General features: G+C 48.6%; 1 protein-coding gene across 2 annotated transcripts in view; it reads right to left on the bottom strand.

The window, feature by feature from the left end:
- Positions 1 to 3,430: 3,430 nt before the first annotated feature.
- SLC13A3 (solute carrier family 13 member 3) overlaps positions 3,431 to 19,873 on the bottom strand; it is a 76,193-nt gene continuing 59,750 nt past the window's right edge. For both annotated transcript variants that reach the window (XM_024746771.1, XM_024746770.1), the window contains 4 exons: positions 17,528 to 17,640; positions 8,999 to 9,160; positions 6,370 to 6,507; positions 3,431 to 5,095 (listed from right to left, as the gene is read on the bottom strand). In XM_024746771.1, coding sequence (XP_024602539.1) covers positions 4,919 to 5,095; positions 6,370 to 6,507; positions 8,999 to 9,160; positions 17,528 to 17,640 — 590 coding nt within the window. In that variant the 3' untranslated portion in view covers positions 3,431 to 4,918. The remainder of the gene's footprint in view (positions 5,096 to 6,369; positions 6,508 to 8,998; positions 9,161 to 17,527; positions 17,641 to 19,873) is intronic.

Genomic DNA, 19,873 nt, shown 5'->3' with positions numbered 1-19,873 from the left:
GCACTGGCACGAGGGAGCTGATTGGTCAAGGAACATGTTGGTCATTTCCCCAGGGCCTCTAGTGGATGCATAAGATCTGGGAGGATGTGAGCATAGGGAGGGAAAGGGCAGAAGATATTTTTGGCTTTTCTCAGCACATACAGGCAGTCACTTCTGCCTATATAAGGCTGGCCTGAGCCTAAGCCCACAACATCCGGAAGGAGTGTCTGAATCGTCAAAAATAGAATGAGCTTTGCTGAGGGGAATTCTGGGTGGAGGATTCAGAGCCATAAGACAGAACATGAAGAGGAAGTGGTAAGTCTTCACTTCTAGAATCACAATCAGAGGTCCATAGAATATTAGAGTCATTGAAGTTTACAGCTTGTGGGGGTAGAATGTTGCCACCGTCCAGTTGGCTTCAGAATGTGGAGAGGTGGCTAGAGTCTTATTGGATAGGCAGTGCTCTCTTAGAGAAATGATGTGAGTCACATAGAAAATTTTTAAATTTCTAGTGGTCACATTAAAAAAGTGAAAATAATTTTAATAAAATATTTTATTCAACCTAGTGCATCCAAAATATTATCCTTTTAACATGTAATTAATACAAAAAAATTATAAAGGAGGACCTGGATTGGCTGCATCAAAGGACTCCCTTACATTCTGGCTTCTGTTGGTATGACGGTTAATTTTATGTGTCAACTTGGTTGGGCCATGGTATCTAGATATTTGATCAAACATTATTCTGGATCTTTCTGTGAGGGTGTTTCCACATGAGATTTACATTTAAATCAATGGAGTTTTAATAAAGCAGATTGCTCTCCATAACGTGGTGGGCCTCGTTTAATCAGTTGAAGGCCTGAAAAGAACAAAAGGCCAACTTCGCCTGAGCAAGAGGGAATTCTGCTAGCAGGCTGCCTTTGGGCTCGAACTGCAACTCTTTCCGTACGTACACATCTTGTTGGTTCTGTTTCTCTGGAGAACCCTCATCAATACAGCTGTGTTTGCCCATTGGGGAGCCCCAGCAGGAGAGCTGAGAGAGAGAGAGGGGAGGAAGACCCAGGGCAGCTACTTCCCTGTGAAGTCATCAAGGGCTGGATGTGTCCCTGGACTAAAGTTGCCAGCTCCAGGTCAGCAGCTGTCCCGCAGACCCCGGGCTGAGAGGTGCTTCTCCATGACTAGCCCTTCCTCTCACCACCAGGGTCTATGCTTTCTCTGGTGGTTTCCATAAGTGACCACCTGCCCACACCTTGTAACTAGACCCTCATCTCTCAGATGGGGAAACCAAAGTCCAAACAGTAAAGGGCCTGCTTAAGGTCATACAGATGTTATGGGTGGAGCCAGCTGTCCAATGCGGCTTACTGAACTCCTCGCTCAACGAGTTTTACTCACCTTTTTCCCCCATTTACCCTCACAGCTTCCATTCCTCTGCCCACATGATCCTGCACTTCTCTTTGACGTTTGTGCTGGAGTCTGTCCGTGTCCATGCTATCACTCCACATTTCATCGCGTCTGCTTGTGGCCATGTTTCCACGGTGTGCTTCCTCCATGTTTTATTTAAATGTCCCTCTTCCCCAGTGATGGTCACCTTGGTGGCCTCCAGCTCCTTGGTACCTCAGACAACTGTGGCGTGAATATCCTCCTACATTGTCTCCTTAGGGACCCATGGGATAATTTTGCTGGGATATAAGCCCAAGAACAGGATGGGCCATAGGGAATGCAGACAATGAATCCCCGATTACTACCAAGTTGCTTGCCAGGCTGACGGTAATAGTTGTCTCGCCAACAGAAAACAAGGGTTTCTGTGTCCTCGCACTTCACCATCACTCACTGTCCACTTTTCTAGTTTTTGTCAGTCTGATTGGCATTTTGTTGAACCTTGGTTTAACTTGCCCCTACCTGATTACAAGTGGTCTGAGCATTTCTTTATAAACCTGCTGGCCACTCACATATCCTTTTTCAGAACGGCATATTCGTAACTTTCACCCAATTTTCTCTTGGGTGTTATGGTGGAAGGCTTCCAAAGTTGGTGGCTAGCCATCTTCTGCCCTGATGTGGATGGCACTCCACCCATTAAGGAGCGGAGTTATTTCCCTCCCCTTGACCCAGGCTAACCCTGTGACCTGATGTGACCAATACAATGTGGCAGAATTGACGTTCGTTCTTGGACTCCCAAGCCCACGCCTTAAGGGGACTTGTAGCTTCTGCTTTTGCCTTCTGAGAAGCCCACTGCCATGTACAGAGGTCCAGGCTGGACTCCTGGAGAAGCCACGTGACCCTGGAGGGTCCACAGCCATCATGGACTTCCCAGCGCCAGCTAAACCCCCAGCTGAGTGGCCCCAGCCACACCATGTACAGCAGAGACAAAACCAGGCCTGCAGAACTCTGACCAAGTGCAGAAATGTGTTGTGTTTTAAGGCCCTGAACTTTGGGGTGATTTGTTATGCAGCCTCAGGTAAGTGTTTTGTTTTTGTCTCTTCTGGCTTCTGGGTATTCCTTGTGTATTCCAGATGAGTCCTTGATAAATTTCTAATGACCCTGTACCACCCCTGCCATCTCCTTTCCTCCCACACCACCTTGAGCACATGGCTGACTCCTACTGGTCTCAGCCCAGGGCCGCCTCCTCAGAGAAGTCCTCCCTGACCACCCTGGCTAACATAGCCTTTATAGCTAACATAGCCATAGGTTTCTCACATTGGCCAGTTTCATTTTCTTCTTAGCCCACATTATGACCCAGAGTCACTTTACCTATTTGTTTACCTGCCTACTGCCTGTCTCCAGGGCTAATCTCCATGTGGCTGGGGACAGTGGACTAGCACGTAACAGATTCTAAATAAATACTGTTGAATGAATAAATGGAAGATGAGTGAATAAAGAAATGAGCCAAACAGACCCCAGATTGAAGAGTGAGTGTTTGCTTTCTCATAAATTCTGGTATAGATTTACTTATCAAATGTTTACTAAGCATCTACTATGTGCCAGAAACTGTTCTGGGAACTGGAGTTACAACACTGAACAAAATAAAGTTTGTATTCTCATAGGTTTATTTTCTAGAGGGAGAGAAAGTTAATAAACAGGAAAGTAAATAATACAGTGTCCTGACTAAATATTAAGGAGAAAAATAAAGCAGGATAAGGGGATAAAAAGTAATGAGGGTGATATTTTAGACCTGATGGTCAGGGAAGCTTCTCTGGGGAGGTGACATTTGAGCAGAGACCTGAATAAAGTGAGAAACAAGCATATATTTGGGAGCAAAGTGTTCTAGGTAACGGAAACAGCATGTGCAAAGGCCCAGAGGCAGGAGAGTTTGAGTATGTGGCTGGAGTAGAGTGGAGAGGGGAGAGCAGTCAGGAAGTGAGGTCAGGGAGGTCAATTCTGTGAAATCCCCAGTTCCAGAACTTAGGGCTTTGAAGCTGTTTTATGCCCACAAAGGCAAATAATCTCCAGGCCCAGGGTTGATTAACATTCTTTATTTTATAGAATTTTCAATCAGAAGTATTTGAAATCACGATTCATCCGGTTATAAGCCCCTTGGGTTTCTCTGTGAATGAATTTCTCCACTGCCCCATCCAATAGAAGTGCACGCCCCACCCCAAAGGGCTGTAACTGTGACTAAATGTTGAAGTAAACCCACGGGAAGGACAGGGAGCCCATTCTCCCTCCTCCCCACTGCTCCCAGGGGAACATCCATGACTCACTTGTGCTGTTTCAAGAACAAGTTCAGTCCCTGGGTGCTGCTTCCCAGCCCGAGCTGCTTGGGGAACCTCATCCCTCAGAGGCGTAGGAAGTCGGGGATGTGAGCTTTCTGGGCCCCTCAGCCGGTGCCTTTTCGAGATGTTCCTACTTGAAGCAAGGAGGGATCAGATCCTCTAGGACAGGCCCCACCAGCCACTGGCTCAGGGGAAGTCTTAAGTTGTCCTCGTCTGTAGAAGAGGATTATGGTGTTCCCCTGCCTGAGACATCTGACCTCTTACAAGGCCCCAATTTATCTTTTGACTTTTCTCTCACCCCTGAAAAATGTGGCCTTTGCTAATCAAACATGCTTACCGCTTTGGGTCGGGGCAGGGAGGTAAAGACCAGCTCCTGGAAGAAGAAGAAGGCTGCAGCCGTGAAGGCCCCTGTGGGCCACGTGCGGAAGGGGCCTGGCTGGAGGGGCCACGGATCACCTGTGAGAGGGCATGGCCCAGACTTGGCCTGACCCTGGAACTGTGGCCACACTGAATCAGACCGAACAGGAAAATCCTAATAAGCTTGGGTGGAAAGGTCTAGAACTCCTCTTGTGCGCTCGGGAGCCCGGAGAGCCCGGGAGCAACAAGGAGGCTTTGCACGATCTCCATGTCCTCAGGATGTCATCTGTCCCCCCCCCCGCCGTCTCCAGGGATTGAAAATACCCCTGGCTGCTGGGTATCAGCAGGGGTGATATGTGAATAACTGGTGGAGAACTGGGCCCCACCAAGCAGAGCGCACACCAGCTGTGAACAGCTGGAACAGCTGGACTGGGACACAGCAGCCCCAGAGTCTCTTGAAGGAAGGTGATCTCTAAAGGCAAGATGGTCTCTCCAGATGGTAACTCGTGTAGTCAGTGAGGGATGCTAGCTGTGCTTCCCACGCTACCTATTCGGGACAAACGCCATTCCAGATGCGCTTATTGTTGCTGAAGTTGGGCTTCCTTGCGTCCCAACCACAGAACAGCTCAGAGATAAAGGAGCTCGTTGCTCAGCCAGCAGATCTGCGAGGCAGCTGCACCCTGAACCGCATGACAGAGGAGAAGGTATCCTAGAAAACGAGCCTGTGGACCCAAGTGGACCACTGGAAGTCACCCTTGCTTGCTGCGCACCGGATCACAGAGAAGAACTGCTTGATCGTCCTGTAGGGTCCTGACAGCAGATGATGGCGAGACCTTCTGGGAGGGCCCAGCCCGAAGAGAGTACCTGAGGGGGACTCAGAGGGTCTGAAATGTGTCATTGGCCAAGGTGGCTGGCAGTGCTGTGACATTGGTTAGGTGGATGTTGGCCCAGTCCGGGAAGGTGCCCAGCTGGAAGATGGTCTGTGCCCAAGTATTCATGGCCAGGCTGAGCAGCAGGACGCCCATCACGTTCATCAGGAGTCCCGTCCGCGCCTGCAACGGAGCCCAGAGTGAGGGGGGATCTGCTCGAGGCCCATTATACAGATGGAAAAGCCCAGGCTCAGGGTCAGAAAGCCCTTCGCCCAGGACTGCACAGCTGGGAAGTGATGGGGCCAGACACAAACCCAGGTTGGTCGATACCCAAGACCCTTCCGTCTTTACATGCCTTAGGCTGACCCTCAAGGAACTGAAAATGTCCCCACTCACTGAGTGGTTTCTAGGTGCCAGGCACTGTGCCATGCAGTTGTCACAGAGCTATGTAATTTACCCTGAAAGAAACCCTGTGAGGGCTGTTATCATCATCATCATTATTCCCATTTTACAGAAGAGGAAAATGAGGCTCAGAGAATTGGGCTCACCCAGGATCACACAACCTAAAAATAATCTGCTTTGATCAGTAAACATACCCTCTGCCTTTCATTTACTGTCTCCCTCATAGAAGGCAACCCCCTTAGAGGCAGGCCTGTGTCTCCCCTACACTGCTCAACCCCCTGCCCAGAACATGGAATGTGCTCAGCAAATATCTGTGCAGTGAATGAACCCACAGTGGATGAACGTCTGTCTGCCCGGGTCCCTGCAGTCTCTTTGCTCTGTGATCTCTTTCTGCCTCTCACTGTCTCCATCTGTCCTGGGGGAACTCTGTGCCTGCAGAGCCTGCGTGGGTTGAGGACTGGATAAGCAGATTCCCCCATCTCAGTTGCACCAGCTTAGGACCCCGAAGCTTAGGTCCCTGAGCACCCACGGTGCAGACGCCCGAGGCAGCCAGTGGAGGGGGAAGGGCAGCAGGAAGCAGGCAGAGGAGGGGCCAGGAGCCGGTTCAGCAGTGGAGCCTGAGGGGGGCTCTGCCGAAAGCTGGAGGTCCCCCACCACTGCCACGACCCTCGGCCTCTGTCTCCTCTCCAGCAGGCTGGGCACCGAGGCCCGGCCCTAAGTCCCAGGTGTGGTCCGCTGCTCCTCTCCTAGAGACGCCGCCACCGGGCACAGAGCGCTTGGCCAAACAAGACAGAAGACAGGGCGGTGCCCAGAGAGAGGGGAAGCCCCTCGTCTCTGAAGCAAACTTTGGAAAGTAGTCGCCGAGGCAGTGCTTCCTGAAGTTGCCTAAGCATGAGAATCATCTCAGAGTGTTTGCTAAAAGGTGTATTTCTGGTCCCACTCGGAAGGACCTATTCAGAAATTGCGGGATGCTGGGGGAAGCACAAGTCCTGCCTTGCCCACCCCTGGCGTCCACCCACCTCCCCAGACCTCTGCTAGAAAGTGCCCAGACTCACCATGTCTTTGACCAGCAAGTGTCCAGAGGCGAAGGCGATTGAGTTGGGGGGTGTCGAGACCGGAAGCATGAAGGCATAGGAGCAGCCAACTGTGCCGGGGATCATCAGGTACAGGGGGTGCACCCTCAGACGGATGGCCTGGGCCAGCAGGGGCGGGACAGACCGAGACCGAGAAACACAGAGAAACCACACGGGAGATGGAGACAGGTGGAGAGACAGAGATGCATGGAGAGAGATTGGCGAGTGAGAGAGGACGAGAGAAACAAACGGGAAGATGGATTTAAAGACACACAGAGGGAAATGCGGCCAGAACGGACACACAGGCAGAAAGAGAGACAGACAGACAAGAAGAGAACCAGACCGAGGGAGATATGGAGAGAACATTCCTAGGTTAGCGGCATTCCAAGCACATGCAGGTTCATCAGGGAGGATGGGCTGGGGAGATTATTCTAGAACACTCCCTCTTCCAACTTGAGTGCGTATCAGAATCACCTGGAGGGCTTGTTAAACCCCAGAGCGCTCACGCCACCTCTTGCAGAGTTGCTGAGTCAGCAGGTCTAGGGCGGGGAGTGGGGGGCCCAGGAATTTGCATTTCTAACAAGCCCCCAGGTGATGCTGATGCTTCTGGTCCAGAGACCACATCTTGAGAATCACGGCTCCAAAAAGCCTCAAGTCCCCTGCCTGGTCCTTCTCTCAGCCTAACGATCCAAACAGCTGGCCTCTGGGTACCTTTTGTTGGGGCCTCACTGGATTTCAGAGATAAAGAGAGCTCAAGGTAGCACCCGTCGGCACTCATTTCCAAATTTCTAAGACCGTGTGGATCAAAGGTGTCTGTGGGTTGGCCTCAGTTAGCAGACCACCGGTTCATCACCTCCCCCGAATGACATGTCCACCTGTAACTCATGTTGATCACTTCGCCAGCATTTTATTTTAAGGTAAGGATTTTTGGCCCCTCTAGGGAATTTTTGTAAACCAAAGCATATACATTCTCTCAAAAAGCACTAAGGTCACCCCCTTGCATGTAAAATGTTTTGATTTTGATGATAAGCAACGTCTAGAAGAATAAATCATTTGCTAGTATCTTCTTCAGCGAAAGCTGCCCCTGCAGACCTGACTGGGTCTGCTCTCCCTCCTCTCCCCCAGAGCACCCCCATCTCTCTCAACTTCCCGATCCATCAGATCCTGGGGAAGGGTGTGATTAAATCCAATCACACTTAGCAGGGCTACGGGGACCCCTACCCCACACTGCTGGTGGGAGTGGAAATGGCACGCCCACGCTTGGGAGGGCAATCTGCCCATCTCTTACCAAATTGTAACTGCACGTGCTCTCTCACCCAGGGATCTCAGTTCTGGAGATCTAGGTGTATCTACATATAAAAAGGTGCTCAGACAAGGAGAGGCCAAGGCAGCATTGCTGGGAAATAGCAGAGGCTGGAAACAACCTCTGTGTTCATCAGTAGAAAACTGCTTAAATAAAATCAGCAACTATGGATTCATAATGGAATATTGTCTAGTCATTGAGGAAGAATAAAGTGTGTCTGTGTGTGCTAATACAGTGTGATATCCATTATAAATTGATGCATAAATAAACAAAGAGAAAGCAATCCAGATAGTGTGCCTGGCATATCACCGTTTGCATACAAAGCATATACTTGCAACATTGATTTAATCTGATCACTTTGGTCTGTGTTGAGATAATCATAATGGTTTGGTCTTCTTTAGTCTATTTAAATATAAAACTATACTGATAGTGTCTATTAATCAGTTTTGAAATTTCTAGTAGGATCCACATGACCTTGGATCCATTTTGTTATTCGCATCCTTGTTTACATGCGACGTTGAGTTATAACTTTCTTTTCCTTTGCTCTCCTTCTGTTTTTGGCGTCAGGGTTTTGCTAACCTTGTACATTGATTGCACAGCTTTCTCGATCTTTCTGTGCTGGGGAACACTTGGGGTAAGTGGGGACTGTCTGTTCCTTGAAGGTTTGCTAGCTCTCACCTCAGACATCCCTCTGGGGCTAGTGATTTGTAGAGCAGTGATTCTCAACCAGGGATAATTTTGTCTCCCCAGGAGACATTTGGCAATGTCTAGAGACATTTTGGATTGTCACAATTTAGGGGGGATGCCTTTGGTATCCAGTAGGTAGAGAACAGGGATGCTGCTAAACGTCCTACTATTCACAGGACAGCTTCACATAACAGAATTCTCTGGCCCAAAATGTCAATAGTGCTGAGAAACCCTGCTTTAGAGGGAGGCTAGAGCTTTGCCTACCATTAGAATTTCTCCTAAGGTTATCTGTCCATTTAGATTTTCTACTTCTTCTTAATCCATATTTGGCAATTCCTATTTTCCTAGAAAACTCTCCATGTCACCATGGGTTACTTTTCCCAAAGGAGGGAATTTGGTGCATTTGGAAAATATTTACTCTGTTTATGCATTTCTTAAAGAAAAAAACAGTATTCTTTTTTTAAAAAAAAATCATGGTTCTGACACTATCATGCATTTTGGACGAGAGCAATGACCAGCTGTGGCTCCTGGTGGAGTTCCCAGGAGCGAGAAAGAGATTTCTGAACGTGTGTTGGGGAGAGGTGTTTCCCTCCCGCCCCAGGACCCTATATGGACCCTCACCAGCTCCGCCAGGACAGGCAGAAAGATGATGATAGTGGCCGTGTTGCTGGCAAACTCCGTGAAGAAGGCGACAACCACAGTGATGAGCAGCACGGCCAGCGCTGGTGGCACCTTCTCCAGGGGGTGCAGCTGCCCGCCAATCCACGCGGACAGCCCCGACTCCTGCAGAGGGGAGGAAGCAAGGACACCTCTTCACCCCCCCCGCCCTCCAACAGCTGCCCCCACCCCCCCAAGCCTGGGCCAAGGGGGGAGGGTTAGGGTTGGCCACAGCAATGGCAACTACACCCTTTCACATACGGGTTGACTGAGGTTCAGAGAGGGTAAGTCACCTGCTCAAGGTCACATATTCCAGCCTGGACTTCAGTCAGCTTCTCTGCTTCCTGAGCTGCTCTGTACTCCATACTCTACAGGCCCAGGGCCCAAACCCCTGGATCCTCAAATAATCCATCTGGTTCTCCAAATAATCCATTTGGTTGTGGGACCCCCTAAACTTGAGTGGGAGAGGGGAACTGGACCCTGCACGCTGAATCTTCTCGTTCCTCCAGTGATGGTTGCTGATTACAATAATATTAACACATTTATACAAAATATTCAATATTAATTTTATAATTATTATGTATTAATACATACCAAATATATAATATATACAAGATATTATAGATATCATATATAATAGGAAACGTGTCAGATATATATCAACGCAATGAATAGGATTATCAATAATAAAAATATTTATAATGAGTATTAACATATGATTCCTTATCATAAGAATCACCATCATTGAGGCTTTACAGGGTACCAGGCACCTGCCTGCATTACCTCCCTGACTCTTCCCAACCATCCAGCAAGGTAAGCATTCCTCCCTGTGTTACAGAGAAGGAACCCTAACTTGGCAAAGTTTTTGTGATTTGCTCTAGGTCCCCAAAATAGTGACTAAGATGTATTTTGCACTCAGGGCCACGTACGTCAGTCAACTAACATTCTCCTGCAAAGTTCCTTGTCACTGGGCACCCTCCACTGTATACACCAGACTGTCACTGCACCTCTTAATGAAGGGCAGTGCCCAGAGCGGACCACTGCCCTCCAGGACAGAGAAAAGACAAGGTAGATTGTCTCCTCCCTGGCTCCAGACTACACCTGCCACCAACGCTGCAGAATTACCTCCGAGCTCTCTCTCTGCTGAGTTCTCCAGGAATTACTGTACTTACGAGTATTTAATAATGATACTCTCCCCCACCTCTGTCCTCACCACTTCAAATGTATCCTTAACAACCCGGAATCCAATGCACCTTCATTAAAACCCCAAAGAGGAAAAACTGATGTAAAATTGTGCTCGATGCTGCCCCCTGGTGGTGCCATGCAGCAATATCTCATTAAAGCTGCAAGGGCGCTGCCTGTAGGTCGTTTTCTTAACAAAGATAACAAAGCTGTAGGCTTAGGAGCTGATCAAGGGCAGAGTTGGATTAGACCCCTAACATTTAGAATCAAGTGTACGTCTACCATAGCCCTTTTATGGTAGACATACACTTGTATGTCTACGCAGTATCTTTTGGTACCAACAAACTCCGGTTTATCAGAGACAATTTATGCTCTTTTGTATTTAATAGAAAATTTGCTGCTTATTCCAGAAATTAAGCTTTCATAGTGGATTCTAGAATGCAGTATTCTGTTTTTACATAAATAAAATAATACATCTGTCGCTACGCTATGAATTAAAAGTTACCTTCAAGGAATGAATAATACATGCTAGTTTTCCCTAGAAGAGACCTTATAAAATTAAGGTGCTTCTTTCATATCTGCACTGTTTGATAGCTTAGAAATTATAGTATATGGCAGAGTCGAGCCCCAGCCCCTCCTCTGGCCCAGGGAACACTGCAGGGAAAAATGGGTCCACTCGTTTTTCCCAGAGGCCACAGCTCTGGCAAAGAGACCGACAGCGTGTATGCAATTAAATGGAGAGCGGCTGGAGAGAGGGAATATTAATGAATTGGATGAATGAGAAGCCAAGAGCTTCCCTGTAGCCGGGCCTCTGGGTGCCAGGCTTCCAGCCAGCGTCCCAGCAGCCACTCAGGGCCCTGGCTCAGCTTCCGTAGCCGGAGGGAGGCCTGGCAGCTTCCAGAGAGAGGAGACCCCCCAGCTGCTCTCAAGGGGACTCGAACGGGCTTCACCTGCCCTTTCCCATTCCCTTCGAATCAGAAGCTCTGTTTCCTTGGAAACACACAGCACACGGTTTTCCCAGGGACTCCAGGACCAACAACAGGCAAGGTCAGAGGCAGCATGCCCGGGGGTAAGGACAAGGGCTCTGGAATCAGATTAAGTTTGTCCCCCCACCTTAATCCATTCTAGCTGTGTCATCCTGGGCAAGTAACTTAACCTCTCTGTGCCTCACTTCCTTTTCTGTAAACTGAGATGTACCAGTCCCTGTCCCAGAGGGTTATTGTTGGGATAAAAGGAGCTAATCTGTAAAGCACTTAGAAAAGTGCTTGGGCACCGGGCAAGTGCCCAAAACATGCCAGCTGCCATTAGTGGCATCAAGTCATGAGATGTCAGAGGTGGCGGAACACTCAGAAATTGCCCCAGGCTGTGGTTGTCAAACTGTGCTCCTTACAGCCCCCACAGTTGCCAAGAGGTACCTGAGGCCACATCTCAGGATGGGAGGGAGAGGCTGAGCTGCCCCCTCTTCCTCCTCCTTTCCCAGTTCCAGGAGGTCCTCTCTCCCTGATCTCTCTGACATATAGTAGGGTCAGATCTTAAAGGAGGGTGTTATGGTACAAGTGGAATGTTTAAAGTTAAAAATCTCTGGGATTTCCCTGGTGGCGCAGTGGATAAGAATCCGCCTGCCAATGCAGGGGACACGGGTTCGATCACTGGTCCGGGAAGATCCCACATGCCGCGGAGCAACTTAAGTCCGTGTGCCACAGCTACTGAGTATGCGCTCTAGAGCCGCCAGCCACAATTACCGAGCCTGCGATCTAGAGCCTGTGAGCCACGACTACTGAGCCCGTGCGCCTAGAGCCCGGCTCCGCAACAAGGGAAGCCACTGCAATGAGAAGCCCGCGCACCGCAACGAAGAGTAGTAGCCCCCGCTCGCCGCAACTAGAGAAAGCCCACGCGCAGCAATGAAGACCCAACGCAGCCATGAAGACCCAACGCAGCCATAAATAAATAATAAATTCTTTTTAAAAAAGTTGAAATTTCAATAGAAAGCCCTTGAAAATCTCTTTAAAATCCTCATAAAACACAATAGGCTCAGCTGTGTGTGTACAACTCTGTATAAGAATTCTTAGGTGGAGAGAGCCAGTCAATTTGATTAAAGGAAAGGAGGAAGACTTTACGCACATGTGTGAACATTCAAACCACTGTAATACTTACAAGCTCTGTGGCATTGGGCAAATTAATGAATGTCTCTGTTCCTTGATTTCTTCAAGGGGTTGTGGTGAGGCTTAAATGAGTACAGGTAGAAACGATTCCTCTATATAGTAAGTACTGAACAGGGCTTATTATTATTTATTTAACTTAACGAACACTTAATATAGTGCTCACTCTGTGCTGGGCACTCTTCTAAGTATTTTGTTAATGTTAACTTATTAATCTTCGAAACAACTCCATGAAGTAAGTAGTATAATTATCTGTATTTTATGGTTGAAGAAACTGAGGCACAAAGAGGTTGTGATTTGCCCAGATAAGTCAATTAAGTTTGGAATTTTGAGCCCAGGATCTGGCTCTTACTTCATCAGTCTACCTTGTCAATAAAATAACAACAACAGCAACAATAATAATAATAAGATAACTCTCCAGCAGGAAATGAGGGATTCAGGAGAATACACACGTTTCTACTTGCCTATAGGGTCTGTTCCACCCCGATTTAATACCAAGCTTGTATCACTGAATATATCTGTAGGTAAGTTTATTGTGGGTAGAGATTAAAAGAGATATAAATGAAGGTGTCAGAATAAGACCTTTTTTTATGAGACAGTAAAATTATAATAACAAGGAAAGTGGTGAGGTTGACATAGGCTGCTGGTTTTAACACCTGGTCTGTATCAGCCCTCTGCTAGGTACTTGCCATCCATCATGTCATCAGTCCTCAAAACAGCCCATATTGTAGGTCTTGTCCAACAAATATTTATTACACGATCATGTTGTGTACTAGGACTTTTCTAGATGCTTAGAACAGCAATGGATAAGACAGGTATGGTCCCTGCCCTTGTGGAGCTTACATTCTAGTAACAGAGATACCAATAAACAAACAAATGAATAGGATAACTTGGGGGTAGGTATGGTGTAAAGGAAATAAGTGGGGTGATAAGAGGGAGAGTGACTGTGAAGGGCAGATGTTACTTTAGACAGGATGGTCAGGGATGGTCTCTCTGAGGACGTGGCCTTGGAGCCGAGACCTGAGGGTAAGGACACAGAGATCTCAGGCAAGAGCAGTTGGCAGAGAGAAAGCAGATGCAAAGGTCCTGGGGTGCAAATGAGTCGTGTGGTTGAGGAACTTTAAGGGGCCAATGGGACTGGAGGGGAGCCCACGAGGGGATAGAGGTATGAGCTGACATCAGGAAGGTAGGCAGGGGCTGTCGTGTGTAGGCCAAGTCAAGCCATCAGACTAGAGTCTAATTATATGGGCAGTTTTGCAGCAGGAGAAACCTGCAGTGAGGACATCAAGTGGTCAAGCTCAGAGCAAGCACTGGGATCTGCTTCCAGCCCTTCAGAACCAGCAGGTGGAAGTCCAGTCCCAGTGCAAAGGCCTCTAAGCCCCAGGAGGCCTGGCTGTGACCTGGCGAGGGCACTGGGCAGGGCTAGGAAGCAGGACATGCCCTGAGCACTCTGGTCTCTCCTGCAGCAGGCCGCCTGTGGGGGGGGATGGTACGAGCAGGGGTTGGGGGAGGGAGCAGCTGTCACACAAAGTCCTTTTTGAACAGAAACCGCGGCCAGCTGCCCAAGGCTGGGCCAGGAGCCAGACTGGCCTCCCGGCATGCTCAGCGGTCCTGCAGCCAGGCCCACTGAGAGCCAGTCTTTGTCCACCACTCCCTGAGCTTGGAGAAGCCTTTGGGGTGCAGGTCAGGCTCAGGGTGAGGCGAGGTTCATATCATCTCGATAAATGTTATCATTTCCACTGAGTTGCTCAGGGCAAGAACCTCCCCTTTTCTATAATATCTAATCATAATAAACAACTATGTCTGGCTATGTTCTAAGTTCTCCACATGTATTAATTCACTTAATAAATGTAACAACTCTATGAGATGGGCACCATTATTATGCCCATTTTACAGATTAGGAAATGGAGGCACACAGCTCAGAGGTGAAAGATTGACTCCAACCCAGATGGTCTGGGTCCACCACCCATGCTTTCTACCATTGCACTGCATGGCCTCCTCAAGGCCATGGCTAACATGCCACTTCCTCCCAGAAGCCTTCCCTGATACATCCCCAGTAGGAGGCAATAGTGAGAATAGTGAGAAGAGTCAGACAGATGCAAGTTCAAAGCCCAGCTCTGTTACCTATGAGCTGTGTTCCCTAGCATGAGTCACTTAACCTCTCTGGTCCTCAGGATTCCTAAGATGGAGACAAAAACAGTACTTTTGTTCATCCATCTTTTTGTTCCTTTTGAAGTCTGTACCTTTGTATGTGTCATTTATTGAAAAAAATGAACAAAATAAAAACACATTTCACATAAAAAGAGTAGCTATGTAGAGAAGCTGGATGTGCCCCCCGGTCCCCCTTCAGTGTGGCCTTGGTGTGGGGTCCATAGCGTGATGGTTCCGCTCTCGGGACTCTGAAGGCCTTTTGTCCCAGCGCAGGGAGTGCGGGCAGCAGACGGCCTTCACTGTCAGCCCCTGAGGGACCGGCTCAGACCGGAAGTTGTCCTGCCCGAGGTTATACCACTCCTGGGGCAGAGTCTCCCCACCTCTCCTGCTTCCTTCCCTCCCTTTCACAGGGCACAGCCTAATGCCCGCTCACTGATCCCCGCCTCAGAGTCAGCCTCCTGGAAGCTGAACCCGCAATCACCATGGAGTGAATGTTTCAAGAGAACACACAGGGAGCTCTTGGCTCCTATTAGCGGTGTATCCCTTCATTTACTCTCTTCTTTAATTACTCCCAACAACCCCATAGAGTAAGAACTTCAAGCCCATTCATAGCTGAGAAAACTGGTGCCCAGAGGAGTTAAGGAACTTGCCTAAAGGGCCCAGCAAGGAGTAGGATAGCTCGGATTTGAATCCAGGTACTCAGATCCCAAGCCTGGGTTCCCGTAACACTATTTGAAACTGATAATTAAAACTGAATTTTATAACGCCATTTGCAGCAACATGGATGGACCTAGAGATTATCATGCTAAGTGAAGGAAGTCAGAAAGAGAAGGACGAATATCGTATGATATCACTTATATTTGGAATCTAAAATATGACACACAAGGAACTTATTTACAAAAGAGAAACAGACTCACAGACATAGAGAACAGACTTGTTGCCAAGGGGGAGAGGGGTGGTGGAGGGATGGATTTGGGAGGTTAGGATTAGAAGATGCAAATTATTATATAGAGAATGGATAAACAACAAGGTCCTACTGTATAGCATAGGGAACTATATTCAATATCCAGTAATAAACCATAATGGAAAGAATTTGAAAATGAATGTGCATATATATAAAACAATCAATTTGCTGTACAGCAGAAACTAACACAGCATTGTAAATCAACTTTACTTCAATAAAATAAATTTTTTTAAAAACTGAATTTTCCTTTCTTTTTTTTGAATTTTATTTATTTTTATACAGCAGGTTCTTATTAGTTACCTATTTTATACATATTAGTGTATATATGTCAATCCCAATCTCCCAATTCATCCCACCACTCCCACCCTCCCACCCCACTCTACCCCCTTGGTGTCCAAACATTTGTTCTCTACGTCTGTGTCTCTATTTCTGCCATGCAAACACAAAACCGAATTTTAAAAAGTAAGCAATTTAAGAAGTAATTTCAGGTTTCCTTTACCTTAATTTCCCATTTGACCCTTAATTGGCTGTGGCCTCTCATACCTCGACTTACATGGAGAAATTTAGGGGGGTGGGGTGGGGCCCAGCTTCATGAGCTGTGGGTTCAAATCCCAGCTCTGCCTTCTGGCTGCACAAAAGTAGGCAACTTGTTTAGCCTCGAGTTGCCTCCATTTCCTCATCTTGGAAATGAGGACAGCAACAATATCTACTTCAACTGTGTCTTTGAAGATTAACAGAGTCAGTATTTGCAAAGTGCTTCCTGAGGTGCCTGGCACTTGGGAAGTTCTCAAGACTGAGCCGTTAGGAGGCTGGACTCTGAAATCAGATGGACTGGAGTTCGAACCCCACCCCTTAAGCAGAGGGCAACTGTATGACCTTAAGAGAATTGCTTCATTTTTCCAGGCCTCGGTTTTTCTACCTGGAAAATGGGTATAAAAATACTCCCGGGACTTCCCTGGTGGCGCAGTGGTTAAGAATCCGCCTGCCAGTGCAGGGGACACGGGTTCGAGCCCTGGTCCGGGAAGATCCCACATGCTGCAGAGCAACTAAGCCTGTGTGCCACAACTACTGAGCCTGTGCTCTAGAGCCCATGAGCCACAACTACTGAGCCCACGCACCTAGATCCCGTGCTCCGCAACAAGAGAAGCCACCGCGATGAGAAGCCCGTGCACCGCAACAAAGAGTAGCCCCCGCTCGCTGCAACTAGAGAAAGCCTGCGTGCAGCAACGAAGACCCAACACGGCCAAAAATAAAAAATAAATAAAAAAATAAATATTCCCCAACCCTGGGAGCCAGTGTGAGGATTCAATGAGATAATATGTTATGACACATGTTGGACACTGAAGCTGCACTTCCTCTGAGCAGGGCTGGCTGTGCTGAGACTGCGTGCCTCCGGAAATTCTGCTCTGTCAGTGCCTCACTCGCCTCAGTCTAGTCCCGGCTCTGCCCCTGTGCTCACAGAGCCCTCTAGAATAACATTAATAGTAACACCAAGTAATTAATATTCACAGCACCTAACATAGCGGTCAAGAGCATAGGCTCTAGAGCCAAACTACCTGGATTCTTATCCTGAGTACATAGCTGTGTGGCTTCAGGCAAGTTACTTTACCTCCCTGTGCCTCAGTTTCCTAATCTACAGAATGGGGATAACGATGGCATCTATCTCATAGGCTTGCTGGGAAGTTTAAATGAGATATGTGCAAAACACGTTGAACAGTGCCTGGTGCAGGGTGAGCCTGCTAGGGTGTTACTCCTCTGTGCTCACAGGACCCTCTAGTCATATTAGTAGTAGGTACTAGCGTAATGCTCACTGCAAGCTCCTTGAGATTCTACATCGTACCTTTTTTCTCTCTTTCTGGGCAGCGCCAGGCACAGCAGGGAGCTGTGAGGTGTCAACTACGATGACCCTCATGTGGCAGATGGGGAATCTGTGGTACCCGCGGGGCCCGTGTAGTCTGCTGCCTCTGCTCTTGCACCTGCGGCTGCCCCGGGACCGGCACTCACCTCCCCAGGCTGCAGCCTGCCTGCTGCTCTTACCTCACAGCCTTTGGCCATGGCGAAGCCCCCTCCCAGGAGAAGGATGATGTTCCAGGGCACCGTGTCCTGAGCCTTCTTCCATGTCAACAAGGGCTCTGTCTCTGTGTTGGGAGCTGGGCAGAGAGAAGACACTTAGCCTGGGAGGGGACACCCTTCCCCTCCGGGCAGGGAGGGGACCCAACACACATTCAGGACAGTCAGCGGGAGGAGGAGATACCGGCCCCAGCAGCCCCATCTTGGTGGGGACACTCAGGGGTCTCCAGGAAGCCACAATCTGGCTCCAGCGTCTGATTTGGGGCGTCTGCTCTACTCAGAATGCAGCTTGAGAATCTTCTGGAACTGGGCAGTCCACACGCAGAACATCCTTTACATCTCGTGACAAGCCCCTCTGGGTAAGTACTACTTTCACTCTGATTTGCAAGAGAAAAGGCCCTCTTTGTAACTGAAGGTGTACGGGGGTGGGGGGGGGGGAAGAGGAAGGAAAGGCAGGAGGATAGAAACCAAGGGAATGTTTGGTCCGCGGAAGTACAGGATGATTTGTATTTCTTCAAAAGCAGCCACATCTGCAGTAGTTAGAACAAGGGGTCGGCAAACGTCTTCTGCAGCGAGTTGGAGAGTGACTAACTCGGGCTTTGCAGGCCTCTGTTGCAGCAAGGCTGCCACGGTAGCATGAAGGCGCCACAGACAAAACGGACACTCGTGGGTGTGCCAGCGTTTCCATGCAATTCTATTTACAGAGTGGGTGGCAGCCCGATTTGGCCCTCGGGCTATAGTTTGCCATCCCTGCATTGAGAGCATCCTCCTGGACCCTGTGTGCCCTTGAAACGTGACCTTGCCTCTAAGCCCCCATATCCTCAGCCAATACCCGACACAATAATAGTGCCTGGGGGTTCTCGTGGGCACTGATGAAGCAGCGAGGGAGCTGTGAGTGGAGGGACGTTTCTGTTGAGTTTGCAGCCGTATCCCAGTGTCCCTGACTGACATCCGGAAGTCACTCCATAAGTACTTGTCGAATAATACATTCAACTCACACAGCCCAGTGCCTGGTGCCGAATAAGCACTCCTGAACTGGCACTCTTCACCGCGGGCTGCCAGCGGCCTCTCTGGAGGAGGATGGGTCTGGCCCATTCACAGCAGTTCGCCCTCTGTCAGGACAGTTCCTGGTTTAGTACCCATTGATATTTTGTTTCCCCTTTTCAGTGTTTTTCAAAATTGTACACCGCGGTTTTCTAAAACAAAAGTTAATAATTGGATAATAAAGACAATCAAAGCTACTTAATAAAGGCCCTCCCCTAGATAATTTGCAGCCCTTGGGTGTACCCAGGCGGTTCTGACGTCACACACCGCCAGGGGATTCTTGGGCCAAGCACAATGTATGATTTAAGCCCAGAACTAGAAGAGGCAGCTGGAGATGTCAGGAGGCCCAGCCCTCTGCCTTCAGGCAATAAAATAGCATTTCATTAAAGAGACAGCCAAGGTCTGAAAAAGTAAAGTGACTCACTTTTCAGGGTCGGACAGGGGAGGCAGAAGGCCCTGAGATGAGTTTAACATAATGCAGGTGAAGTGAGTTAAGTGGTGAGTGCCTATAAGACTGCTCACCATATGGTAATGGCAATTAACATTAGCTGTTATTGCCTTTATTATTTTCCCATCCAACCATGCCCTTGTCACTATTTCTCATAAGTACAGCCTCTAACTGTCTAAATTTCTCACTTCCACGTTATGCCAGCTGCCTTCTAGAGCAGGAGCTGAAAGCACAGGCTTTGAGGTTGAACTAGAAAGAATTCAATCCTGGCTCTGCCGTTCGGCTATGTGACTTGGGCCAGTGGCTCTGCCTCTCTGAGGCTCAGTGTCCTTATCTGCAAAAGGGAGCAGCAGCACCTTCTCAGAGACCAACTGGGAAGATGACACGGGCCCATGTATGCAAAGGGCTCAGCCCAGGATGTGGCCCAGAGCAAGTCCTCGGTCATTTATTTAACAGGTGTATATTGGGGACCTACCATGTGTCAAGCACTCTTCTAGACACTGTGGATATGGGAGTGGTCAAAACAGAGAAAACCCCGCCCACTGGAAAACTTATATTCCAATGAGTGAGGCAGGTGATAAATCAATAAATGTATAATGTTGGGACACTGTATGTGCTATGAAGAAAAAGAAAATACAGGAAAGGGACAGAGTGACAAAGGAGGGGTGCTTTTATAGATGGTGTAGTCAGAGAAGGCTTCTCTGGAGATATCTGGAGGAAGAGCTTTTTGGGCAAAGAGGAAATGGAAGCTGTCATCATCCACATGGTGGTCATCTTCCTCCTCCTCCTCAACGACACCCTCCACCTCCTCTTCCTCCTCC

The sequence above is a fragment of the Neophocaena asiaeorientalis genome, unplaced genomic scaffold (genome assembly GCF_003031525.2).
Source record: "Neophocaena asiaeorientalis asiaeorientalis breed wild unplaced genomic scaffold, Neophocaena_asiaeorientalis_V1.1 scaffold132, whole genome shotgun sequence".
NCBI lineage: Eukaryota > Metazoa > Chordata > Mammalia > Artiodactyla > Phocoenidae > Neophocaena > Neophocaena asiaeorientalis.
Note: the sequence above shows the minus strand (reverse complement) of the source record. Positions and strands in the feature narration are given on the sequence as shown.